General features: G+C 46.2%; 1 protein-coding gene across 2 annotated transcripts in view; it reads left to right on the forward strand.

Annotated features, from left to right (window-relative positions):
• Positions 1 to 44: 44 nt before the first annotated feature.
• BCCIP (BRCA2 and CDKN1A interacting protein) overlaps positions 45 to 27,389 on the forward strand; it is a 40,797-nt gene continuing 13,452 nt past the window's right edge. The window contains exons 1-5 of one of the 2 annotated variants that reach the window (XM_077258374.1): positions 45 to 277; positions 1,293 to 1,367; positions 24,204 to 24,345; positions 24,434 to 24,587; positions 24,882 to 25,812. In XM_077258374.1, the coding sequence (XP_077114489.1) occupies positions 116 to 277; positions 1,293 to 1,367; positions 24,204 to 24,345; positions 24,434 to 24,587; positions 24,882 to 25,326 (978 nt within the window). In that variant the 5' untranslated portion in view covers positions 45 to 115 and the 3' untranslated portion in view covers positions 25,327 to 25,812. Of the gene's footprint in view, positions 278 to 1,292; positions 1,368 to 24,203; positions 24,346 to 24,433; positions 24,588 to 24,881; positions 25,813 to 27,389 lie in introns of those variants that run through there. The other variant, XM_077258375.1, reaches the window with a different exon arrangement.

The following is a 27,389-nucleotide window of genomic DNA, read 5'->3' on the forward strand; positions in this document are numbered from 1 at the left end:
CGATAAGGTGAGAAATAACGATTCGAACGCCCCCCGATGATGAATGGTACAATCCGGTGAACTTCCTGTTTACTTCCGCTCTGAGCACGCCGGGCCTGCAGGAAGACGGAGCGGCATGGCGTCCAGCGCTAAGCGGAGAGCTGTGGCCTCACAGCAGCGGAGACAGGACGACGAAGAGGAGGAGGACCTGGAGGAGGAAATGGAGGGAGAAGACGACGAGGACGAGTCTGACGACATCGAGGACGACGAATCCGAGGAAGATGAGGAGCTGCATGAGGTGAGGGGGCTGAGGGGCTTGTGACTGTTATTACACTGCCCACTGTGGAAATGGAAGTCCCAATGGTGCTTATCGTACGTTGTCCATAGCAACCAGTCAGATCTCATCTGTCAATGGCGCCCTGGGCGTCGCTAGGGGGCTCCCTGGGCATTGCTAGGGGGCTCCCTGGGCATTGCTAGGGGGGCTCCCTTTGTGTTTCTAAGGGGCGCCCTGGGCGTTGCCAGGATGTCAGAGGTTAGATCCAGAGATCAGAGCTGTATCATTACATCTCACACACTGAGAATTCTGCTCTAAGCTTCGGTGGGGGCGTGGTTTTCTTCAACCCTGAGTGTTGTTGATAGCTTATGATTGGTCAGCATCATACAGGGAGCAGAAGTACACGCCCCCAAGGAAAACTCTGGTAGCCCCACTCAGACTGAAGAGAAGTTAACTCATTAGGTGACATACTTTAATTGCGTTAGTGTCCCCAGACTAGTTAACCCACTAAGCGTGTTATTGCACCCTTGTGGGCCTGATAACATTACTACATTGCAAGCACCATACTTACCTCGCGCATGCGTGCTGCTTCTTCCCCGCTCATCATTGATTCTCTGAAACCGGGTTTATGTGTCCTGACTTCAGAGAGGCCCTCTGCGCATTATCAGAAGTCTCTGCACTTCCAATCATGCTCAGTGCTTCTCTCTGACCCTGAGACGCATACACCCGGCTTCAGAGGATTGCGGAAGAAGCCATTCACATGCGCAAGGTAAGGTGCTTGCAATGTCATGGTGCTTGTAAGTAATGTTATCAGGCTCACAAGGTTGTGGTTCTGGGGTCACGGGGGACCTGACTGGTTCTGTTTAAGTCCCACCTGGTCAGACCTGCTCATTCACTTCTAGGGTGAAAAAATGGAGAGAGCTGTGGACTCGTAGCTTTACGTGACATCTACAACTTTCTTGTGCAAAGCAAAGAAAAAAATATATATCCGTATTTCTAAATATCTATTTATATGACTTATGCGTCTACTTGTTTCTAGGAGGTGAACGTGGAATTTGAAGCCCATACTATTTCTGATGGCGACCACGACGGTATCAAGAAACTCCTGAAGCAGGTAAGAGCTTGGAATCGCTTCTGCTTTAAAGAAATGTCACGGAAAATGCGAGTTGTGCAATGCTGGGGGTAGTAGTGATGGGTCTCAATCAGGGCTGTAAAGTCGGAGGTGGAGGTTTGGCTTACTGACTCCACAGCCCTGGTCTCAATGAGCAGTCACCTGCAGGAGACCTCTTCCTGGGCAGAAAAGAGGTGGTCCCACAAAAAAGTGCTCTTTTTATCGATATAGGAAAATTAAGCATTTTGACCCCTTATGGCCCTCCCTCCTTCTGTCTGATAATTTCATGCCTCACGTGCCGTCAATCTGTTAAAGCCCCTCTGCATGGGTGGACAGAAGTCTTACTCACGATGCAGCAGGGGCACTATTATTAGTTTATTTCTTGCACAGGAACATTTTTAAAAAAATACATCCAATTGTTAAAATACTTACGGTAGTTTTCCATTATCTATCAGGTAACCAACACTTTCGTTCATGGTAAAACTCCTTAAAAGAATGTGTAAATTTGGAAAAATGTGGCTGTATTCTTAAAAAAATGACCTATTGTTTAAATATGGTTTTTGTGTTAAATGTATTTTTCAAACCTGTTTGGCAATGTTTTTTTCAACCCCCATATTGTGATTTTTTTTTTTTTTATTAAAAATAACAAATAAGGTATTGTAATAGAGGATGTAGGGTTGTGCTCACCATATTGGGGACTTCTGAAGTGTGCTACTGGTTAGGAGGTCACGTCACTCCACCTAACCCTGTGCAGCCCCCCCCCCCTTTGCTCAGGGATATAATAACTGCAGGTGCCCAGGTCTCTCCTGATTACCTGATAAGGATTGGCATTTATGTGAATGATCCCTCCTAGACACATGCCAGCTGCGCCAAGTCCAGTTTTGGATCCTATATGCTATGTTTCCTTTTTGAATATACCCCCAATTAAAAGGAGCATTGTAATCTTCGCTCCTTGCTGCTGACCCCCGTCATCCGTTTTTATAGAACACAGTTGACACTGCTTGTCATTTACTGAATTTGTGCTTACACATATCTGCTGGTATAATGCCTCCTAAAAGTTCCATCTCTCAGCAAAAGAAACATCAGCATGTAGTTGAGAAATTGGAGAAATATCGCAGGGCTGGCTCTGAGGCTGCGACCCCGACCCAGCATTCTGATCCCACAGGTGAATCCTAGCCGAACATCCTGAGCGACACTCGGAAAGTTCTACAGGCCATCCGCCAATGCCAGACAGCTCTAACTAGAATTGATGAGCTCAAAGTTGACATGTGGATCTGGCTTCGAGATGCCCAGAGAGCGAGTGACAGGCAGAGCAACAAATAAACACTATGGAGGACTGTATAACTCCCATGGTATCGGCCATCTCCTCCACTGTCAAGACTCAGCCGGACACCCTACATGACAGAACGGAGGACCCTGAGAACAGACTACTTTGGTGCAACCTGAGATTTGCAATGTGACCCCTGGGTCCGACAGGCTTCCCGGGGAGTTTCATAAACAATACATGTTAAGGTACCGTCACACTCAGCGACGCTGCAGCGATATAGACAACGAGCCGATCGCTGGAGCGTCGCTGTTTAGGTCGCTGTAGAGACGTCAAACAGCAGCTCCAGAACGATACAGGAGCGATCCTGTGATGTAACGGTGACGCACTTATCGTTCTCACAGGTCGTTAGCTCCATGTTTAACATTGCTGACATCGTTGCTTTTGCTGTCAAACACGACGATACACGCCGATCTGAGGACCAAATAAAGTTCTGGACTTCTAGCTCCGGCCAGCGATATCACAGCGGGATCCAGATCTATGCTGCGTGTCAAACACAACGAGATCGCTATCCAGGACGCTGCAACGTCACGGATCGTTGTCGTTCTCGTTGCAAAGTTGCTGAGTGTGAAGGTACCTTAATGCTTCTATCCAGTTCTAAAGTCCCCCTTCGAATAATCTATTAAGAAGGGCTCGCTACTGGCGTCTATGTGGGAGGCAATAATAGTTGCCATAGCCAAACCTGGTAAGGACCCGATCCTTTGCAGTATCGAAGAAGCACAATCTGATATAAAAAAAAAAAAAAAAAAAATCCTATCTAAAATTTAATCAACTTCGGTCTTGTATCCTGCAAATCCTTCATGGGGATCAAACTGGAAGAGAGAAATCTTGGAAGCAGTTGTGTGAGGAACGAATAAGTGTGGACGAGAATAGGCGGTCTTGGGAGGATCAAAGATTACGTGAGGGGAGATATTGGGAGATTAGTTCGGAGATATAGGGGGGAGACAGGTTATGGATGGCTTTGTAGGTCAGTGTTAGTAGTTTGAACTGGATTCGTTGGGGAATTGGGAGCCAGAGGAGGGATTTGCAGAGGGGAGAAACGGGAGGAGAGAGGTGGATTAGTCAGGCAGCGGAGTTGAGGTCAGACTGTTGTGGTGCAAGAGAGTTGGCGGGGAGGCCACAGAGGAGGGGGTTGCAGTAATCGAGGTGGGAGATGATGAGGGCATGCGCAAGAGTTTTAGTAGATTGAGGGCTGAGGAAAGGACGGATTCTGGAAATATTTTTGAGTTGCAGGCTACAGGAGGTGGCAACAGTTTGGACGTGCGGTTTGAAGGACAGGGCAGAGTCGAGAGTTACTCCGAGGCAGCGAATTTCAGGTGCGGGAGAGAGTGTGGTGCCGTTTACTATAATAGATAGATCAGGCAGGGAAGATGCATGAGATGGAGGAAAGATGATTAGTTCGGTTTTGTCTACATTGAGTTTTAGGAAGAGAGAGGTGAAGAAGGAAGATATGGCTGATAGACACTTCGGGATTCTGGACAGCAGGGAGGTGACATCTGGGCCGGAGAGGTAGATCTGAGTGTCATCCGCATACAGGTGGTACTGGAAGCCATGGGACTTTGAGTTGTCCTAGGCCAAGGGTATAGATGGGAAAAAAGTAGGGGCCCTAGGACAGAGCCTTTGGGGACTCCAACAGAGAGAGGGCAGGATGAGGAGGTAGTGTGTGAGTGGGAAACGTTAAATGTGCGGTCGGAAAGGTAAGAGGCGATCCAGGACAGGGTAAGGTCTTTGATGCCAAGGGAAGAAAGAATCTGTAGCAGTAGGTAGTGGTCGACTGTGTCAAAGGTAGAGGAAAGGTCGAGAAGGAGGAGGATGGAGAACTGTGTGTAAGCTTTGGCTGTGAGTGATTGTTATATACCATTGCAATGGAGCCATTGGTGGCCATTATCCGCTCTACCCTGAAGATCACAGGCTTTATTCTAGGCCCCCATCATGGTACAATAGTATGTTTGCAGACGGTGGGGGGATTTTTGAGAGCTTTTAAGTGAAAATCATCCATTTTCATAACTAGCTATACTGAAGGAGCCACACACACACAATTCTGTATACCCCACACTTGAAACTTTTAACCACTCTTGTGGTTGTGGGGACCTTTGATTACACATATACTTTATCATTGGCACACTTTCTTTCTCCACTACATTAAAGAGGAGATAATATATTGCAGACATCCTATTATACAGCACTGTGCACTTACAATTGCTCATTTTGCCTTTCTACCCAGTTAATTCTTCTCTTTTCTCTGCTCTATGTAGAAACAGGAAGTCTCTTGTCCCTGCATTTATCATTCCTCTCTCCAACTCCTGACCCAGCTGCTCCTTCCTTTCTCCTGCCAGGGACTTTTGCAGGGACTTATGACTCATGCAGAGGAGATTGTAGAAACAGGAGGTCAGAGAGCTTAGAAAAATTCAGCTTGTTGGTTTTTAATCATGTGATGTCATAGACCTTATGGAAAAGAGAAGAATTAGCTTGGTAGAAAGGCAAAATGAGCAATTGTAAGTACACGGTGCTATATAATATGACAATTACAATATTAATAGCATAAAGAGTTTGAGAGCGCTTCTTTAAGTTTATGATAGAAAGGTCCACCGTGCTTTACGTCTGTTGTGCCACTTCCAGGACCTTACAAAAGCAATCACAAGGGTGTTATGTTGTACATACTGACTTTTTTTTTTCTTTTCGTTGTCCTGAGCACTTGGCTCTTAGATCTCATCTGTTCAACATGAAACCAATTACGGTAGTTCTTTTAGGCTCCTTCACCCTAGAGATTAGTGAGTGACAAATCAAAGCTCATGAACAGGGCACTCGCAACCCACTATTTTTTTTACTGCTTAATGGAGCTTCTAAAGGATATGGACAGTATCATTTGTTTACTGAAATGCTGGTATTTTTTAGCTAAAATAATTTTTACATATTATTTCCAGTAAAATGTTGGAGCGTTTGGCTTCTGCAGCCTCTATGTATCACTGTATATAGTAGGCCGGTCATCAGGTTCTACCACACCTTTTCTAGCCTTTTAGTGTGCCGTCATCGCCATTGCAACCTGGAATACCGTATAATGGCGTTCAACCTGTCCCGCACTGTGAATCTGACTTGTTTGATGGCCGGGGCCCGGACCATCCATGGCGTCTCCCATAGCCTTATCCTTTATACCAAAAATAGAGCGTATTCCTTCATTTGTATCGAGCCTTAAAAGTGAGGGAGACCAGAGTTATGTTACTATTAATTGTGTGAAAGAAAATGTGCCTAATTTATAACTAAATTATTATTTTCATGGATTGATAAAAAAAAAAAAAGTAATGAAATCAAAGTAAGTTTTTATTGCTTGGAAACAGCCTTCTTATATATTCAGTGTGAAGTACCACCGACCTTACACTTTATTCTAAAGGTATCCATATTCCATATTGATTTATGCCTTGTTGTCAAGTGATAGTTGGACATTGGTGTTCTCGGGTCACGTATCCATTGGGCATTTTCTGAAAATAAGTAGGAAAAGTTGGGAGTCATTTGTGGCTTCCAGTCCACTTTGTATGTTCTTGGACTTTTTAGTAGGTAACTGTTTCCTTCAATGCACATGTGCTAATGTTTACATTCAGTAAAGACTTTTTCCGATGGGCTAGTACATTTATGGAGATGGCTAACGATTTGTACTCTGTTGGGTATGTTGGTTCAGTGAGGCAGAAGATGTAACTCTGGCTTGTTTATTGGCTGTTCGAAGACTCTTTACGGAAGTCATTTGGACCAGATGACTAGACGCGCTCTATACCGAAGTGAACTCTGAGGCCATGTCCCCATGATGTGCTCTATACCTCTATAATAAATATATATTTTTTTAATGCAGAATTCTATAACTTTCACACTAAAAGATACATGCAAAAAGCTTCAAATCTGCACTAAAAATGGGGAAAAATGCAGAGCAAGTTGCTAATCCGCATTTTAGTGCAGACACCTAGAAACAGCCTCAAACCTCATGATCCAGTCCTTTGGTTGCAGAGTTGCTGTGGTCACTATTGGAGGTACTTTAGACTCGCCTTGTTTTTTGTGAATGTAGCTGCCATTTGGTTTAGTTCATCCTTAGCCAGTGTATCAGTTAATGGAGTTAGATGTAGAGGCGCTTTATGTGGATCAGAACCAGTGCTACAAGTTGTCAAAACGTCATCAACTCCACTCGAGACTACGATGAAGGATTTCCGAATAAATATGTACAAGTGCACATGAAAAATAATTTACTGTGTCCAAAAACTCCTTTCCGTTGCCTATATATATATATATATCCGTCTGCATTGTCCTTTTCTATTCACTTGTGTTGACAAGTTGCATCCAATTTTCTAATGTTTGCACGTCAACACTTGTTTGCTTTTGTTTCGTCATTTCATTATTTAAGTTCTTCGCCAGCCTTTGCTTTGGCACGAGCCTGCACTTTCCTCTCTATTCTGCTTACACTTGGAGCGCTGTCGCTGGCGTTCATATTCTTGTGACTCTACAGTTGGACGCCTATTTTTCTTGCTCAAAAGGTCTCCATTGCTTTAGAGTCGTTGGGTGAGTTTTCTGCTTCAGCAAGCTCAAGCTTCTTCCCAAACCCAGAAGCAGCGGCTCACTCTTGTTTCACAGGGCAGCAGTACTGCAAGGAGTTGGGGGGGCACGACACTGAGAGCATCAAACTATTATATGGATCAATTTATTATCCCAAACAATAGCCTAAATCTCAGGCACTTCCAGATTAAAGCAAATATCCAAAAATAGAACGAGAACGGAAGCTTTGTGCCAATAAAAAACATAAATTTTTATTAATAATTCATTAAAATTCTGATAAAGTCCAAATAACAATCAGTGGAGATACACAAGACAAAATATACTGTCTGCTCAGGAAATATGTATAAATAAATATACCTAATAAACATAAAGTGTTCCCTAATAAGTAGAGCCCAGTAGAAGAAAATTTAGAGCACATTAACTGGTTCAAGCAAAATAATAGCCAGAGTGCTAAAATGAGCGATTTATCATATATATGGGCTGAATAAATATGCCTAAATAAAGGCTACATGTCACATATCACCAAGGCTAATAAAAAGGTATATCTGAATACTAATGTAATTAACCTAAGGACAATAGTAAATAAGCCCTAAGCGTGTTTATAAATAGTAACACTCAATATAACAGTACATTGGCCACATGGTATGTAAAGCTCAGATACAAGGCAGATATATCAAATCACTGTATGTATCAGTATACTAGCCGCATAATATACAAATAAGGAAAACAGATACAGCACAATCTAGTAAAACCTCCTATCATGATGGCATAAGATATTGTATATAAGAGGTACCCAGTGCCTGTATAATGAATGTCTAAGGACACACCAATTGCTAAATCAACAAACTACCAAAAAAATGGTGCAAGAAAATGTCCAAAATGTACAAAAATCTTTATTAAATAAATATAAAAGATATAACAACAAGGAATGCAGAAATGGTGGATAAAAGATGCAGGTAACATGTACCGTATGCCTGGAGATAAATGGCACCTCACCACAAGTCAGCAGACAGGCAGAGCATAACATAATTTGCTTACTGCTACATTTTTAGGACTCACTTAATGTGCCATAAGTGAAACACAGAAATGTGAACCAACCAGTACGTATCACATAATGTAAGTATACAATGTAAACTCAAGGAGTCCTACCAGCTGCTGTCCTGGGGAGAGCGCATCCACTCCAGACCCACCCCAACACGCGTTTCGGCGATGTCCTTCCTCATCTATGCGGTGTGCGCTCACCGAGACTCCTGGCATCGGGTCGCTATAGCGACGCGTCTCTTTCGTCTCGTCCTGCTCCCCTGCTCTGACGCGTCGGGTAGGGGAGTGGACGATCTGCTCGTGACGCTGAGCGGAAGTGACGTCCGAGCCGGCGTTGTTGATGTGAGCGCCATTACAAACCGCTGCCACCACTGTTTAATAGCCACTATATAAACCTCGATATGGCAACTAAAGCTAAGACTACTCCCCTGGACGAAGCTTAACCGCGAAACGCGCGTCGGGGTCCATCTACTGTTCTGCTTGTACAGGTAAATATGCTGTCACCTATCCCTATGCCTGATACTTGTGCATTATATATTATGCGGCTAGTATACTGATACATACAGTGATTTGATATATCTGCCTTGTATCTGAGCTTTACATACCATGTGGCCAATGTACTGTTATATTGAGTGTTACTATTTATAAACACGCTTAGGGCTTATTTACTATTGTCCTTAGGTTAATTACATTAGTATTCAGATATACCTTTTTATTAGCCTTGGTGATATGTGACATGTAGCCTTTATTTAGGCATATTTATTCAGCCCATATATATGATAAATCGCTCATTTTAGCACTCTGGCTATTATTTTGCTTGAACCAGTTAATGTGCTCTAAATTTTCTTCTACTGGGCTCTACTTATTAGGGAACACTTTATGTTTATTAGGTATATTTATTTATACATATTTCCTGAGCAGACAGTATATTTTGTCTTGTGTATCTCCACTGATTGTTATTTGGACTTTTATTAGAATTTTAATGAATTATTAATAAAAATTTATGTTTTTTATTGGCACAAAGCTTCCGTTCTCGTTCTATTTTTGGATATTTATTATATGGATCAAGTATGGCGCTTTAAAATCTGCAAAAAAAGACATACAAAGACGTAGCACAACTCCTAGACCTCTGTCCTCGCCCTACGAAATTTCCCAGGGACAGTCCACAAGTAAATTGTGCAGTGGAATAGAGCACAACGCAAGTAAATGATATTTTATACAATCTCGACGACATTTTTACCCAGATTTTGACCTGCGTCACAGATTCCTTTTGTGAAATCTGAAGAGTAAAGGTCCACAGGCACACATGTTATATTGTGTTGTGGACTTTGGTTAAAATTTCCTGCAGAACAGAAATTCAGGAAAGATTGGCCTCTGTTTTATCGTTTTCTCTGATTGCCACCAATCCGGTTTGTAGACCAACAGCACGGCAAGGTATCGGAGTATGGATGTGGAGGTCTTCCAAGTCTCGTGCAGGTAATTATTTTGCCATATTTAATGTCCTAGAATAAAAGTAATTTTATCACTATCATTTTTTAATTTTTTTTTTCTTTCAGGTACAGTCCCATCCTATTTTGCTCTGAAACCCAAATGTCAGTGGTTACCAAGGCCAATATAGAAGAGATGAATAGTGATGAGCGAATATACTCGTAGATCAGGTTTTCCCGAGCACGATCGGGTGACCTCCGAATATTTGTTAATGTTCGGAGATTAAGTTTTCATCGCCTCAGCTGAATGATTTACAGCGACTAGCCAGCCTGAGTACATGTGGGGGTTGCCTGGTTGCTAGGGAATCCCCCACATGTAATCAAGCTGGCTAGTAGCTGTAAATCATTCAGCTGAGGCGATGAAAACTAAATCTCCGAACACTAACAAATACTCGGAGATCACCCGAGCAACAAGTATACTCACTCATCACTAGATGAAGTGAGGGCAGGTGTGCTGGTTATATATCCAAATACCCTACTACCAACATAGAGGGAACCAGTCACAATGTGCACACAGATCCTACGAGTACAATGATCTTGTTGCCTATTGCAATACACTTTCTTTTGAGGCTCCTTATTTGGAAAATTAGGGGCCTTGATATTTTTCCCGCCGATTGGAAGACAGTGTTCCACCGTTGCAGCCGAAGCTCCAAACTGACCCAAAGAAACAGCAGAAAAGGGAGAAAAAAACATCAGCCCACTTAGATGGTGACTTGAAGGGGCCATGAAAGAATAAGCTTGGTCATCATCACAGGCCACGCCAACAGATGCAGAAAAAGCAGACACTCCTGCATAAAGTCCAACCCCGAAGGAGGGCTCAAGACCCTCCAGAGTGAGAGCTAAACAGAGCGATTCTGATGATGATCCAGATGCTTGAGGGCAAAGACTACCTAGATTTTTTTGGAAGGTCTCAGATGTGCTTTATGTTTTTTTTCCATGATGTCCTGGTGTGTCTCCAACATCTCCAACTCACCATTATGGCCATGCCCATCTTTCCCTCCTCCCAGTAAATGGGCACTCTTTTTCCGCTTGCACTAATTCTTCTGATCCCTGTTTCTTTCAGGGCTTCAAATGCAATTAAAATATTTACTAATGAGATGCACAAAGTTTAGTCTAGCTCTTACACTTTTAAACCCAAGAGACGTAGTTTATTTTCCTTATAGCTCTCATCTTCCTGTTACTGTTATTTTGTTCACCTGATAAATAAAATTAAACTTGTCCACCCCAAACAAAGAGTTAAATATATGTGAAGACATTTTGTGTTGTATACATAAAATATGTTGCATACTTGTGTGGTGTATTCCTTTCTTTCTTTTAGTGCTGGTGATCTAGTGATTTGTGACCCATTTTGATGGGAATAATAAAGCCACTGTGGAAGAGCATCTCCCTTAGATCATCTCCATCAGATTATACCATCAATTACAAGTTATAAAATTTTTCCTGTACAGATAAGTAACCCAGTCGCAGAAAAGTATTAAATGGCGACCTTCATAACCCATACCATCTAAACTAATTGAAAATAGTATCGCTTCCAGCTACAGATAAGTATTCTCGCTGTAACTATTTCGACCCTAATTAGTAATCAGGTTCCCCTACTAGTCTGAACAGTAGAGTGCAAAGTAATAAATAAATGGGAATGTTAAATAATATTACTAATATAATAATATATTACTACATTTTTGCATGTATAAGAATATATAGTTTGAATGCGGTTAGGGTGGTGTAAGTCGTTTTCTTTCTTTTTTTTTTTTAAACCTTCCTTTTTTATTCTCCCCAGGAGGACAGTGCGCAGGACAGTGCGCAGGACAGCTCGCAGGACAGCGCGCAGGACAGCTCGCAGGACAGCGCGCAGGACAGCGCACAGGACAGCTCGCAGGACAGTGCACAGGACAGCTCGCAGAGTCAAACAGTGGAGGCTGCACCTGCCCCGACTCAATGGAGGCTAGGTTCCAGGAGGCGTAAAGCCACCTCTGACGTCTCCCTTGAACTTTTGACCCTGGCCAAAAAGGCCTTGACCAACAATGTCAGCCAAGCGTTGCAGGGGTTTGGACATTACATTGTCGACAAACTATCAAAAATGGACGAGAGGCAAAAAACTCTGGCGGAGCGTGTTATTATGGATGCAGTGAATAAGGGTTCTGATGGCATGATAGACGAGCACACGCGCTTGATCTGTTCCCGGCCAATGGAGCGTCCAGAGTCGTCATAGTGTCATGCTTGGCCACAAACACCTATACGCCCCAATGTCCCCGTGTCCCACTTTGGCCCGTCACCCCCTAACTCCTACCCCACCATTCCGTCTCACATGGCTTCGCCCATCAGGCACCTTAATCATAGAAACATTGGTTTTTTATTGTTTTTTAGTTTTTTGTCTTGTTAATAATGTGTTTTTAATAAAACCTTTTTGCTTGAACTTCAATCTCGACAGCTTCATTGGTGGGTCTCGATCACAGAGACAAAATGGCTCCACAGCAGAGTATGATGGCAGCCATTTTGTGTCTGTGCTTCAGAGGTGTGTCATACTCCAGAAATGTACTTTACAAAAAACAAAACATTGAGAATGGAATAAAAGTAAATATAATTTCCTCCATCGCCACATTGGGGGACACAGGACCATGGGTGTTATGCTGCTGTCACTAGGAGGCTGACACTAAGTTGAGACAAAAAAGGTTATCTCCTCCCCTGCAGTATACACCCTCATGCTGGCTTCCAGAGACCCAGTTCAAGCTTAGTGTCAGTAGGAGGCACACTGGATTTCAACCTTTCTATCCCGGACGAAGGGGGCGACGGATTCTTTCATGTTCCCATCTCCCCCGAACCAACAACAGGCGAGCACGGGAGTTTCACCTCTCCGTATCCTCTCCTGCGACGTGGGAAGCCACTGCCTGAGCTGACCTTTTTGGGCGACGGGACCCTTTCACGGGCACCGATCTCCCCCCAAATAACAGACGAGCACTGGTGTTTTACCTCCAGTATCCTCTTCTGCAGCCAGGCCTTTTATTGCCGGACATCTGCCCTGCCCACCAGGTTTCACCCTCGGCTGTACAGAGGCACTATTCCACTGTGGCGTCCATGCAGCCCCCACTGCATCACCACTGAAAAAGAGCGTATGGTGGAAGGAGGCGGACGGTTCCTCTCCACCCCCCTTTCATGGGGATAGTGGATGGAGGCTCCAGCAACCCTGCACCGTCCTATGTAGCCCTGGCACCTTTATGGGGTAAGTGCAGATGGCGTGCGCCCCTGCCACTGGGTTATGGCCATAGGTGTTGGTTTTTTCTACGGGGGTCACCTTTTTGGGGGGCTCCTTAGCGGCAGGATCCTTTTCGGAGCGCCGCGATTCATTTCCCCGCGGTCCACGGGTGCGCGCCGGCCGAGGCCAGAAATGTAGTCCTCTGCTTCGGCCCCTTGCTAGGCCGCACTCCTGTAGGCTCCGCCCACTCCATGCATCACTTCTACGGCCCCGCCCACGCTTCTGGCGCTTCTCGCTCCCTGCGAGACTGCACTTCAGAGTCTCGGTGGCCATCTTCCCCCTGCAGCACGCAGTGCCGGCCGGTCTTTTCGCTCACCCCCACGGAGGATCTTCCTTATCCACTCTATTGCGGGGCGCAGGACCGGGTAAGGAGACGGCTTTATCTGCTTCCCTACAGCGCTACCCCTTAGCTTCCTTCAGCTTCCTCATAGCAGCTCTGTGCATCGCATTGGGGTACAACATGTCCCAGTCAAGGGGCAAAAAGGTCACTAAGGTTCATACCACCTTTTTCTCTGCTTGTACCACCTCCTCTTCCCAGGCCTCAGAGCCCCCGTTCTGCCCATCCTGTGATGCCCAAAGTGCTCAGGAGCCCTCCGCCGCTACCGACCCCAGTGCTCCTAGCCCCCCTGAGTGGGCCACGTCCCTGTCCCAATCCGTGGCCTCGCTAGCTAAGGCGATTGAATCCCTTCATGACCCCCCTGGGGAGCGGGGCGTTCGTTTACATGGGTTGAGACCCCTCTATTACAGGGGAATCGTCGGCCAACAGGGGCCGCTCTCGCCCACAGGAGGGTCGGACATCCACATAATGGATCCGCACTACCTCTCCCGGTCATTCACCGCGCCATTCAGCCTCCAATAGCTCCACTTCTCGCTCTCCCTCTCCAGGGGCTAGAAGCGATCACGACTCTGAGTATGAGTCTGAGGCGTCCATGGACCCGGATTCTCCGGAGTTCCGTTCAACTGTTGATTCCCTCATTGAGGCTGTCAATCATGCGCTAAAGGTTAATGATGACCCTAATTCAGCTCTGGATCACGCAGTTTCCTTAACTAGAAACAAGCGATCCCATAAGGTGTTCGCCTCCCATCTGGATTTTCTAGAGATAGTTAAGAGGCATAGGGAGCGACCGGATAAACGCTTTACGGGCAAAAAGGCTCTGGTATCTAAATATCCTTTTTCCCCAGAGCTGATTAAGGATTGGACGGAGCCACCGCTGGTGGATCCTCCGGTGTCGCGTTTGGCTACCAAAACGCTTTTATCAGTACCTGATGGGGCATCAATTAAGAGTCCCACAGAGCGCCAGTTGGATTCCCTGGCGCGATCAGTGTACGAAGCCTCAGGTTCCTCCCTATCCCCTTCCTTCGCTGCGGCCTGGGTCGCCAAAGCTATGGTTTCCTGGGCAGATACCCTGGCACATTCCTTTCACGACCACGCTCTTCCGGCTGAAGCGGCGGACCTCGCCAAACAAATTGCTATGGCAGCAGATTATGTGATGTACGCATCCTTAGATGCAGCAGACTGTGTGGCAACAGCGACTTCAAACGCAGTCACCATCAGGAGAGCTATCTGGCTTAGAGACTGGCGGGCGGACTCCTCAAAAAAGTATTTGATTTCTCTCCCCTTTCAGGGCGGACGCCTATTTGGTGAAAAATTGGACCAACTTATTTCCGATGCTACAGGGGGAAAAAGCAAGTTCCTCCCTCAACACAGACCAAAGGCTGCCTTTCAGCGCCAACAGTATTTTCGTTTTCGCCCCTTTCGAGGTGGCCCTTTCTGGTCCAACTCCGCTGCATCGTCTAGATCAGAACAATCTACACGCACAGACAGGGACTCTCGGCCTTCTTACAAACCAAATCCGTCCTGGAGAGGAAGACCTAGACAACCCAGAACCAGAGGTTCTAGACCTGCGATATATCCTTCACAATGACTCGGGGAGTATTCCGGTCGACACCACCAAGGTAGGCGGACGCCTACTTCTTTTTCGTCATGTCTGGCTCTCCATCATCCCCGACGGATGGGTCAGAGACCTGGTGTCGTCTGGGTACAAAATAGAATTTTCCGTCTCTCCTCCGACTCGGTTTTTTCCCTCGCGTCTCCCAAGTTCAAGAGCTCAGTCACGCGCTCTCCATTCCGCCATCGATTCCCTCTGCCAAAACGGGGTCATCGTTCAGGTTCCGGAACACGAGAGATTCAAAGGTTTCTACTCAAACCTCTTCGTCGTACCAAAGAAGGACGGGTCCGTGCGCCCCATCTTGGATTTGAAACTCCTAAACAAGCACGTAAAAGTACGACACTTCCGGATGGAGTCTCTTCGGTCGGTCATTTCCTCATTGGAGCGAGACGAGTTCCTAGCATCAATAGACATCAGAGATGCTTATCTTCACATCCCAATCTTTCCGCCACACCAAAGGTTCCTCCGCTTCGCCATTCGAGAGGACCACTTTCAATTCACGGCCTTGCCCTTCGGTCTTGCCACAGCACCCAGGGTATTCACGAAGGTCATGGCGGCGGTCATGGCCATCCTGCACTCCGGAGGAGTGGTCGTGTTGCCATACTTAGACGACCTTCTGGTCAAAGGTCCATCTTTTCATGCCTGCGAAGCAAGTGTCCGCATTACGTTGGATTCCCTTTCACGCCTTGGCTGGTTAATCAACCTGGACAAATCCTCCCCTGTTCCAGCTCGAAGGATCTCTTTCCTAGGCATGATCCTAGACACGTCCAAGGGACTGATCTTTCTTCCTCGGCCCAAGGCCCAAGCGCTTCAACAGGGGGCCAGGACGCTTTCTCACCCTCGCCCGCAGTCCATTCGGTTTGCCATGAAGATCCAGGGGATGATGGTGGCCTCAATGGAAGCGATGACCACCGACGCCAATCTCCTCGGCTGGGGAGCGGTGTTTCTCCACCACACTGCCCAGGGGCGTTGGTCGATGCGGGAGTTGAAACTTCCCATAAACATTCTGGAGATCCGTCCTATCAGGTTTGCCCTGAGACGTTTTCACCCTCTGCTAGCGGGTCACCCAGTCCGGATACAGTCGGACAACGTCACTGCTGTGGCGTACATAAACCATCAAGGGGGCACTCGCAGCAGGGCAGCGATGCAGGAGGTCACTCACATCCTCCGTTGGGCCGAGGACAACCACTCCACCATTTCCGCGGTACACATCCTGGGTGTCGAGAACTGGGCGGCAGACTTTCTCAGAGTGGGAGCTCCATCAAGAAGTTTTTCATCAAATCTGCCTTCGCTGGGGGACTCCGGATGTGGATCTGATGGCATCCAGGCTCAACGCCAAAGTCCCCAACTTCATAGCGCGTTCTCGGGATCCCCGGGCCCTTGGGGTGGATGCTCTGATATTCCCATGGCACCGGCTCCGATTTCCGTACGTGTTCCCTCCACTTCCTCTGTTGCCGAAAGGTGATCCGAAAAATCAAGATAGAGCGGATTCCGGTGGTCCTTATCGCCCCAGATTGGCCACGTCGCTCGTGGTATGCGGAACTGGTGCATCTCGTATCCGACGTTCCCTGGCGGTTGCCAGACCGCCCAGATCTACTCCGCCAAGGACCGATCTACCATCAGAGCTCAGGGGCCCCTGCGTTTATCGGCGTGGCTGTTGAAACCTGGATCCTAACTCAAGCATGTTTCTCTCAGCAGGTCATTTCCACCATGATCAAATCTCGCAAGACGTCTTCCGCTCGCATCTACCACCGCACCTGGAAAGCCTTCTTCTCTTGGTGCAGACTCCGCGGTCGTCCCCCTCTCGTTTTCTCCATTCCCTTCATTCTGGAATTTCTCCAGTCCGGCTTGGATTCCGATTTGGCCCTCAGTTCCCTCAAGGGCCAGATTTCGGCGCTGTCGGTGTTGTTCCAGCGTAGGATTGCGACTACCTCGCAAGTCAGGACCTTCATTCAGGGGGTTTCCCACGTGGTTCCCCCCTACAGGATGCCACTGGAGACCTGGGATCTCAACCTGGTCTTGAGCGTCCTTCAGGAACCTCCGTTTGAACCTCTGCAAGACGTCCCACTATCTATTCTCTCTTGGAGGGTGTCCTTCCTTGTGGCAATAACGTCTATCAGGCGCGTCTCGGAGTTGGCCGCTCTTTCCTGCCGGGTGCCTTTCCTTTCCTTCCACCAGGACAAAGTAGTCTTACATCCATCGCCTGCTTTTCTCCCTAAGGTGGTGTCATCTTTTCACCTCAATGAAGATATTATTCTTCCCTCCTTCTGTCCACAGCCAAAACATAGGGTCAAAAAGGCCCTTCACTCTTTGGACGTGGTACGGGCCCTCAGGAGGTACGTCTCTAGGACTGCCTCTTTCCGTAAATCGGATTCCCTATTTATCCACCATGAGGGTCACAGGAAGGGTTCAGCCGCGTCTAAGGATACAATAGCCAGATGGATCCGATCGGCTATCCAAGAAGCTTATCGGGTCAGGGGCAAGCCCATCCCGGTGGGGGTTAGAGCTCACTCTACTCGGTCAGTTGGTGCTTCCTGGGCCATTCGGCACCAGGCATCGGCGGAGCAGGTTTGCAAGGTCGCAACATGGTCTAGCCTGCATACTTTCACAAAGCACTACAACGTCCACACTCACTCTTCCCCGGATGCGGCCCTTGGCAGACGTATTCTGCAGGCGGCCTTTGTGCATTTATAAGTCAGATGGTACACAGTTATTTGGTTGTATTGTTACCCACCTAGGGACTGCTTTGGGACGTCCCATGGTCCTGTGTCCCCCAATGTGGCGATGGAGAAATAGGGATTTTTGTGTACTCACCGTAAAATCCTTTTCTCCGAGCCACTCATTGGGGGACACAGCACCCTCCCTGTTAGCCTTACGGCTCGTTATCCTTTTGGTTCTTGACTTTTTCTGACATGTTATACTCTGTTATATTGTTATTAATCTCCTACTGCTTTTGCACTGAACTGGGTCTCTGGAAGCCAGCACGAGGGTGTATACTGCAGGGGGGGAGCTAACCTTTTTTGTCTCAACTTAGTGTCAGCCTCCTAGTGACAGCAGCATAACACCCATGGTCCTGTGTCCCCCCAATGAGTGGCTCGGAGAAAAGGATTTTACGGTGAGTACACAAAAATCCCTATTTTTTAATTTACAACACAAACTATAAACATTACAAACACACTAGTTTTTAATTTGGCCCTGCCTCCAACTGTTGGCACATGTCCCTAAGCTTCTGCAGCTCCCCCATTGCCACATTCTGCTGCTCCTGAATCCGCGCCAGAGTGTCTAACAGCCTTTCTATTCCGGCTTCTCGATCCTCCATGGTCACACTGCTGGCTGCTGTGGATCAAAAAGCATAACATTAATAACATAGTTGTCTCCCGATACTGGGCTGGGATGACATCCCCACACTAGCGTTTAGGATGAATGAAACCTCTCTGTGGCAGGGGAGTCTCAGAAACTGCCCTTGCTGGACCCGGAGGGCACCGCTGGATCAGAGGCGGTGTGTGGGATGCCTCGTGGTGGCGGCGCTGTGTCTTTGCCTCTTGGAATGAAAAAAAACAGGCGCTGTCAGCATACATGGCAACAGTGACTGCGGGGGGTTGTACCTGCAACCAAATCCCAATCACATTATTATGGAAACCTACTAGGATGTTGAGGCATGGACCCGGAGGGCACCGCTGGATCAGAGGTGGTGTGGGATGCCTCGTGGCGGCGGCACTGTGTCTTTGCCTCTTGGAATGAAAAAAAACAGGCGCTGTCAGCATACATGGCAACAGTGACTGCGGGGGGGCGTACCTGCAACCAAATCCCAATCACATTATTGTGGAAACCTACTAGGATGTTGAGGCATGGACCCGGAAGGCACTGCTGGATCAGAGGCGCTGTGGGATGCCTCGTGGCGGCGGCGCTGTGTCTTTGCCTCTTCAAATGTTTAAAAAAAAACAGTCAGCGTATATCGTACCGATCCCACGAGGACAGGCTAATAAAAATGCCCTATAAAAGTCCGTGCAGCGTACCCCCCATTCACATTAATCACCCTATTCACCCTCCGGCGTACCATACTCTCCTGTACCTGCGTACTCACCTCTGCGGATCTCGCGGCGAAGGTCCTTCAGGCGCTCAGGGCATTTAGACTTCAGATCACCCCATTTTTTAACGATCTGGGCCTTGCTTCGGGTTATTCCAAAATGCTTCCTGAGGCCCTCAGACACCGCACGCACAACTTCCTCCTTGTGCTGGTTGCGGTGCAGCTCCAGCCCTGTGGTATTGTACTGCAGCTGATCCATTGTCCCAATCAAGAACTTCAGCTCCGGGACGCCCATTGGTGGATCACGTCGTCTGGCAGCCATGTTCAGGATGTCTGGGAACCGCCGCAGCGAGCGCAGGCACGCACGCTGTAACGTACGTTCGTCATCGCGCCGTCATAGACTATGAGCGTACATTACGTGCCGCTCCGGCGTTATGTACACATCCATCGAACGGCATTGACTATGAGCGTTCCTTCCGTGCCGCTCAGGCGTAATAAAATTTACATCTACCGACCGGCATATACTATGAGCGTTCAGACCGTGTCGCTCTGGCGAGTTGAAATTAACCCCTATATGAACTTAGAAAAAACAACCATCAATAACGGGGCTAATGCAATACAATTTTATTAAACAAAAGAGAGTTGCTTATTCAAACTATGACATTGTGGAAACAAAAGCATAAAATATAGATTGTAGAGTTTACGCTAAACATACAAGTTTGTTTTTATACGGCGTGATCCTGCCAGGGCACAGCTCCTGAACCATTAAAGTACAGGCAGTATTTTTCTCTACAGTCCCTTGCATCGTCTGCCTGTCTGCCAGATCCCAGCGCATGAAGACCTGCAAAATTTTCTTCTTGTGTCCGCCATTCCCCGGGCACAATATCTCCGGTTCTTGGGTCCACAGAATCAATAAATGAAGGAGGAGAGTAGGAGCTGGTATCGTGGCATCTCAGGAAGTTATGCAGCACACAGCATGCCAAAACCACTGTCTATAGATGGCAGCTTCAAGTTGATAACTGTGTGGAAAACTCTAAACCGATTCGCCATAATCCCAAAGGCATTTTCGACCACACGACGGGCCCTAGACAACCGGTAGTTATAGATTCTCCGCTCCGCGGTGAGTGTTCTCTGCGCAAATGGCTTCAGCAGATGTGGATGAAGAGGGAAAGCTTAATCAGCGATGAAAACAAAATTGAGGTTTCCTTTTGTGTCTTCATTTTGTGGCAACTGCAGTTGATCCTCAAACCTTCCCCAAATAAAGTGTGTTCCAAAACACCACCATCGGAGACTCGACCATTCATGCCAACATCCACATCCACGAACTCATAGTTCGCATTGACAAGGGCCATGAGCATCAGACTGAAATATCCTTTGTAGTTGTAGAAAAAGGATCCCGAGTTGGCTGGTTGCGTGATGCGCACATGCTTTCCATCCAAGGCGCCACCGCAGTTTGGAAACTGCCACTGCTGCTCGAAATCGGAAGCAATCTTCTTCCAGTCATCAGCCGTCTTGGGAAACTGCAAGATGAAAAGGAAACATGTACAAATTAGGACAAATATATTGGTGTGCACATACACTCTCATGTGGACATCCATGGAGTTTGAGTGATTGACGCGCAGTATGGAGCAGTCAAACAAAGTGAACGATCCTGAGTATGCAGGCAGCCATTTTATCTGACTGCTTCACTGACTGAGATAGTTGCTGAACACTATATCGACATAACATAACACAGCAGCAAAAACCAGTAGTAGGAAGCATACAGTCACCTCCATATAATGCCTTAAGCTCTGCACAATGGCCTCGCATGTCTCCGGAATCATAACGCTCAGTAAAGGCCTGGAAACAGCAGCGGAAAACTGCAAATCCTGAAGGGACCTTCCTGTGGCCAGGAACCGCAGTGTCACCGCCAACCTTTCATCCACGGGCACGGCTGTAAGCATCGGCGTATCCCGCCTTTGTATGAGTGGCGTAACAGCAGCAAGTATTATCTTGAAGGATTCCTCTGACATCCTAAGGTAGTTTCTAAAATCATGAGGGTTGTTATCACGTAGCTCTCTTATGAAACCCATGTGTGACAATGTTGACCTTTTCTGCAGCCAGCTCCTGGTCCACATGCGACATTTTCGCTTTGGACGTCTCTCCTCTAGGATCCGTGCTGCCTCAAAAACCAGGGCAGCAGCAACGACAGACCTCTCACCGGAAGTCAGCATCCTTGCTAAAAAGAAAACAAACGTACAATAAATACACGTGCTAACAAACAAAATGTTTTGACCATTGATCTAAATATATATGGTGCTACCGGCATAAACGGGGCAGTCCACCGCGCTACAGCTCGATCTGTAAAAGGATAAAATAGGCCACGCTACAGCTGTCAACTTGAGGCGCTCTGGCCTACCCTACTCTCCATAAGGAACAATCGTCCACGCTCCAGTGGTAAACAGGAGGTAACATCCTCGTTGAAGGGCACTATCTGCTAAGCTGTAGCGTTGTACATACCTCTTGCGGTAAAAGTCTGTAGTTTAAAGTCCAGGGAATTTAGGAGTTCTGGTTCAAGCACGTGCTCCAGAGAGAAAAGAATACAGCGCTCGAGAGCCGCGGTTTTATCGGCCGGGAACAATAGTACCACGTCTGTCGAATGAGCGCACAGTATTGTACCGCCCAATCAGCACACAGGAGGTGGAGAATTTGGCGCTCCTACGTATCAAGCTCCTCCACCCATTACATCGTATACAATATCGTGCACACCTTTGTTATACGATGCGATCATGCCACCACAGCGGGACACTTGACGAAGAAAGAAAGTTTCAAACGATCTGCTACGATGTACGATTCTCAGCGGGGTCCCTGATCGCAGTAGCGTGTCAGACACAGCGAGATCGTAAGTGTATCGCTGGAACGTCACGGATCGTGCCGTCGTAGCGACCAAAGTGCCACTGTGAGACGGTACCCTTACTCTCTCGCCATCGTGTATACCCAGTTTCCACCAATCTGTTAATATTTGGAGAGTCCTCAGTGAAGAATAACGGGGGCTTACAAATTTGAGTTGTCAATAGGAAAGGCTTTAATTGACCAATGGAGAAAATAAATGAATCATCTTTACCGATTTATATTTTTTTTTGCGCCAATCAGCTATAACATAGTAAATGGCATTGATCATCTGGTGACGACAGCACCTGGTAAAGGAAGAGAACAGTCTGTTAACATTGTAAAAAATGGGTGCATATAAAGACCGAAGATATTTTGACAATGACAACATAGCAACTCATGATTGTCATCTCCTGTAAAAGGCATTATGCGTGGGGCATTCCTGGGATGCAGGAGTTAGTAACTGCAAAAAGTAATTCAACAGGTGAACCGGTGACAAGGCCCAAGGCTCTTTGGTGGACGGAGGATGGAGTAAAGGCTAGTCCATCTAGTCTGATCCCAAACAAGAGCTACAGTTGCCAAATTGCTGGAAAACTTTAATGTCCGAACATGCAGAGCATGGTGGATTGTTCTGCATGTGGCAGCAGAGCCATAAACCAGATAGTGCCCATGCTGCCCCTTGTCCATTACTGTAACCTGTCACAATAGACGCGTGAGCATCAGAACAGGACCCAGGAGTGAAAGACGATTGCTCGGTTGCATGAATTATGTAGAAGAAAGCATCCTATGGAGGTCCGTTTCTTACCTGGGGAAGAGATGGTACAGGTTGCACTACTAAAAGAAAAGATTGTGGAGTTAGTGCCGTGCTCTGGGAAACTTTGGGTCCTGTTCTCATGAGGATGTGATTCGTATAAAGACCAACAACCCGCCACACTGAACGTCTTTGAACAAGAATGATCTAAGGAACTGAGGAACATGAAAAAGAGTTGAAGATGATGGCCAAACTCTAAATTCTCCAGATCTCAATCTGATCCAACTTGTGTTGGAAAAACGAGTCCAACCAATGGGCGCCGCACCGAGCAACTTACATATGGTGATGTAAAGGCCGGATCTGCTGCTAATTTGAGTGCCATATATCACAGGACACCTTCAGCATTTTGACTGCAATGTATAACCTATAAAGTATGTGTGGGGGGTGTTACTGCTGGTTGGTGTGTATACTAGATTTTAGGGATAGAAGGTTTTTTTTTTGTTTTTTTTTACCGCCTAACTTATTTTTATTTTTCTAAACAAAACTTATTGATGGTCACAGATGTAAAATTGGTCCATTTGCTAACCTGAAATTCGATGTATGCAAAGGACTCGTGTTGCCAAAAATCTGAACATGAGAGAGATAAAAAATTAAGTAGATCACACATTAACTTCTTCATGCTGTTTTCCTTTTTTCTTAAATTTTCTTTTCTCATTACAGTCTTTCCTAAAAAAAAAGTTTTATCACGGTTTGTTTTATTTGTGGGGAAGTTGGGGTGGTAAAGGAGTGAGATGAGTTGTAGTTTTTACTGACACTGTTTAAATAATTTATTTAAAAAAAAAATATTACATTGCAAAAAGGAAAAAACAAATTTACGAATTGTTTCGGTAGTATTGACATGACTTTATTCTGCAGGTCACTCGATTAAAACTTTAATAACTTTCTGCATTCATTGTGAAAAATAACTCGGCTCTTTGGACCCCAGTGCTCTGCATTACCTCTGGGTTGGTGAATTTTATGGGCATTACCATTCCCTCTGTAAAAGGGTTGTATCCTTATGGTAGGGCCATACTGTGTCTGCTGTGCCAGCTTAGATGAACCTCCGCTCACCCACGGCGAGCCTATGGCTACACAATTGGAAAATTGGGCAGCGAGTGGTCATCTTGGTGGCCAAAAATTCGACTGCATGCAACCAGCCACACTGATTGTCCATACCACTGTAGGGACACAGGCAAATCTGCCTTGTCTGTCAGGGACGGACTCTCTACCATGACATGCCAAGCATTTTTGGGTAAATGTAGAAAGACTGCAGATTATGGTGAACCCACCTTGCAGTAAGGGGGACACGTTAAGATATTTAGCATCAAAGAGTGCAGACATCTAGTGCTAGTGATCAAGACGATGTGCATCGTTTGTTTTCCACGTGTGGACTCTGCTGTGAATCTTGTCACTCCATTTGAGGGCTTGACTGCCGCTGGTAAGTGCCTCCATTGTATGTTATTACCTCCTCAGGTCAATATAATGATATTTATTTTATATAGGTTTTTATCATGTTGCTTTTGTAGTTAATGTTTTGAGTTTTGTTTTTGTTTTTTCTTTCCAAATGCAGGTGGAAGCTCATCCTGTACTGTGGGATACATCCGAAAATGGGTACAGTGACCGCCAGCTAAAAGACGAAGCCTGGAATACCATCTGCCGAAATCTGCACCTTAACTGGGATGGACTGCCCGAGAAACAGCAGGAGATCATCGGCAAGTGTCTCTTCTATTAAATACGACTAGTATCCGAAATTGTGTGTTTTTCTTTTTTTTGTTTTAATTTATTATGCACTGTTTGTAGAGTGTGACATCAAGAACAAATGGCGGACTGTGTTAGGCAAATTCATACGGGAACTTGCACGGGAACAACGGAGCACAACCGCTCAATCGAAGCGCAAGCCATACATATACAGGAAGGAGATGATGTTCCTCACAGCTAGTGGCGAGATCCTTCAGTAAGTATTGCATAGTTACTTAGAGGGTTTGTCCTATCGAGCCACGTCCTGTCCAATAAAGAGGAGCCATTGATCAAGGAACATGTTACTCTGGAGGAATCCAGTTTGTATGGCTTTCTTTTGCAGTTAGAACCTGTACTGTTTTACATGGACTGATCACAAGTCTCTCAATCCAAACTCAACAGCCTCGTATATCTATAAGGCTGTTGAGATCTGGTAAGGAGATCTGTGGCCAGTCCGTGCATTGTGGTCGAGAGGACAGTTACTACCAGCTTGTTTTTTTTTGCCTACCAGAGCGAACGTGGATGCCGACCAAGACATGCGTGAGGCAGAAGACCAGCAGAAGAATGGACCTGTCAAAGGCTCTGCACGAGGAAAGGGATCCAAACGTAAATCTAAGAAGAATTCTGTGGTCATCTTGCCTCCACGACCCCCCAGAATGAGGAAGAGACGTGTGGTTCGCAGCAGGGCCTTTATCTCCGAGCAGGTTGATGCCGGGATTTTGACCCTTTTGCAAAGGAGAGCTTCTGAAGACGGCCTTGATGACTTTGGGCGTGTAGTGGCAGCTCAAGTACGCCGCTTGCCACTGCACAGGCGTGCTGACTTCATGTCTTTTGCTTTGAGCTCTGTGGAGTTTTTCCTTCCACCCTTTAACCCACCTGCGGTCGACACTTTGGTGTCCAGCCTCCGAGAGGTGTGCACCGAGCAACCTAGCAGCTCCCAGTCAGATTATTCCTAAACCATGTACTGTACCATGTCCTTGCTCCATTTCCGCTTTTATCTTTTCCTTGCCCCCTTTTAAGGATATAATCACACACGACAAATACTTTGCAGAATTTTTTGTGACTGAAACTCTGTTCCTTACATCTGATTGTGCTTTTAATTCTGCAACAGGTGAATGGATTTCTACAAGGCACATCACATTTACAGAAATGGGACAGTCACAGAGTTTTCTGCAACATACCTGCCACATGTGAATATACCCTATTTCTCCTTTCCCCTCACTCTCATGTCCTTCTCCCTTCACTTTCTTGTTTTTTCACAAATCCAGATACGGAAGGGTGTATTGAGTCGATGGGAGATGCTATGAGTGGATTTAGGTACATTTTTTGTATGTTATGTAGTGGGACATTTACGCTGGTTGTGGGTGGGGTGGGCATTTTGTAAAAGTATATTTTATTTATAATATTCGTGTGCGTTTTGTTTTTTAAATAAAACTTTTGGAAAGTTCTAAAGTTTTGAATTTTTATTTATTTTACGCACAGTAATGCATGGAGGGGTTTCAGATGTCAGCAGTCCTATGTCTTGTAGATTAAGCCACGTATTAGCACAATATCTGGATAATATTAGGCTTATATGATGATTCCATTTCAGATTTTCAAATGGTAAACTTGATAATGTAGAGCAAAAATCACTTGAGCCATGTGAATGCCTTCTTTTCTCCTTTCAGGCTTGATAAAGGTTGCTTTGATCACTCCATTCTGTGTTTGGGGAAGCAGTAGTGATCGCTCCATTCTGTGTTTGGGGAAGCAGTGGTGATTGCTCCATTCTGTATTCGGGGAAGCAGAAGTAATTGCTCTATTCTGTGTTTGGGGAAGCAGAAGTGATTGCTCCATTCTGTATTTGGGGAAGCAGAAGTGATTGCTCCATTTTGTATTTGGGGAAGCAGAAGTGATTGCTCCATTCTGTATTTGGGGAAGCAGAAGTGATTGCTCCATTCTGTGTTTGGGGAAGCAGAAGTGATTGCTCCATTCTGTATTTGGGGAAGCAGGGGTCATCGCTCCATTCTGTATTTTGGGAAGCAGAAGTGATTGCTCCATTCTGTATTCGGGGAAGCAGAAGTGATTGCTCCATTCTGTATTTGGGGAAGCAGAAGTGATTGCTCCATTCTGTATTTGGGGAAGCAGAAGTGATTGCTCCATTCTGTATTTGGGGAAGCAGAAGTGATTGCTCCATTCTGTGTTTGGGGAAGCAGAAGTGATTGCTCCATTCTGTATTTGGGGAAGCAGGGGTCATCGCTCCATTCTGTATTTTGGGAAGCAGAAGTGATTGCTCCATTCTGTATTTTGGGAAGCAGAAGTGATTGCTCCATTCTGTATTTGGGGAAGCAGAAGTGATTGCTCCACTCTGTATTTGGGAAGCAGAAGTGATTGCTCCATTCTGTATTTGGGAAGCAGAAGTGATTGCTCCACTCTGTATTTGGGAAGCAGAAGTGATTGCTCCATTCTGTGTTTAGGGAAGCAGAAGTGATTGCTCCATTCTGTATTTGGGGAAGCAGAAGTGATTGCTCCATTCTGTGTTTGGGGAAGCAGAAGTACGACCATATGGGCAAGAACCACAAGAATAAGTAGGTGTTTATTGATCTCTATGGAAAGTAAATGTCCAGTGCAATGCAAGCACATCTGCATTTTCTGGCATGCTATGTTGTTGTCCCACAGTAATAGAAGGCACCAAGAACGTTAGGTGCAGATACGTCTTTTATGTCCCGTATATCTCATTACTTAGAGCATCTCTTGCCACTGCCCCCCCCCCCCCAAAAAAAAAACCAAAACTATTTCCTTCAGTGACCATATTAGTAATCCCACTGAGATGCATGCGGTCCATTTGGCAGGAGCTGCCTCAAGCTCTGTTCCTCACTCTATAATTCCCTGATGGACCTCTTACTTCACATGAAAGGGGGGGGGATGCGTTGGGATGGGGTTTTCTACCAAAGATAAGTGACAGAACATGCATCTTAGTTATTGATTCCATTATGGACGGCTTCATAGTTTATCTATTATGATTCTGTATCTGAAATCTGCC

The sequence above is a fragment of the Ranitomeya variabilis genome, chromosome 4 (genome assembly GCF_051348905.1).
Source record: "Ranitomeya variabilis isolate aRanVar5 chromosome 4, aRanVar5.hap1, whole genome shotgun sequence".
Lineage (NCBI taxonomy): Eukaryota > Metazoa > Chordata > Amphibia > Anura > Dendrobatidae > Ranitomeya > Ranitomeya variabilis.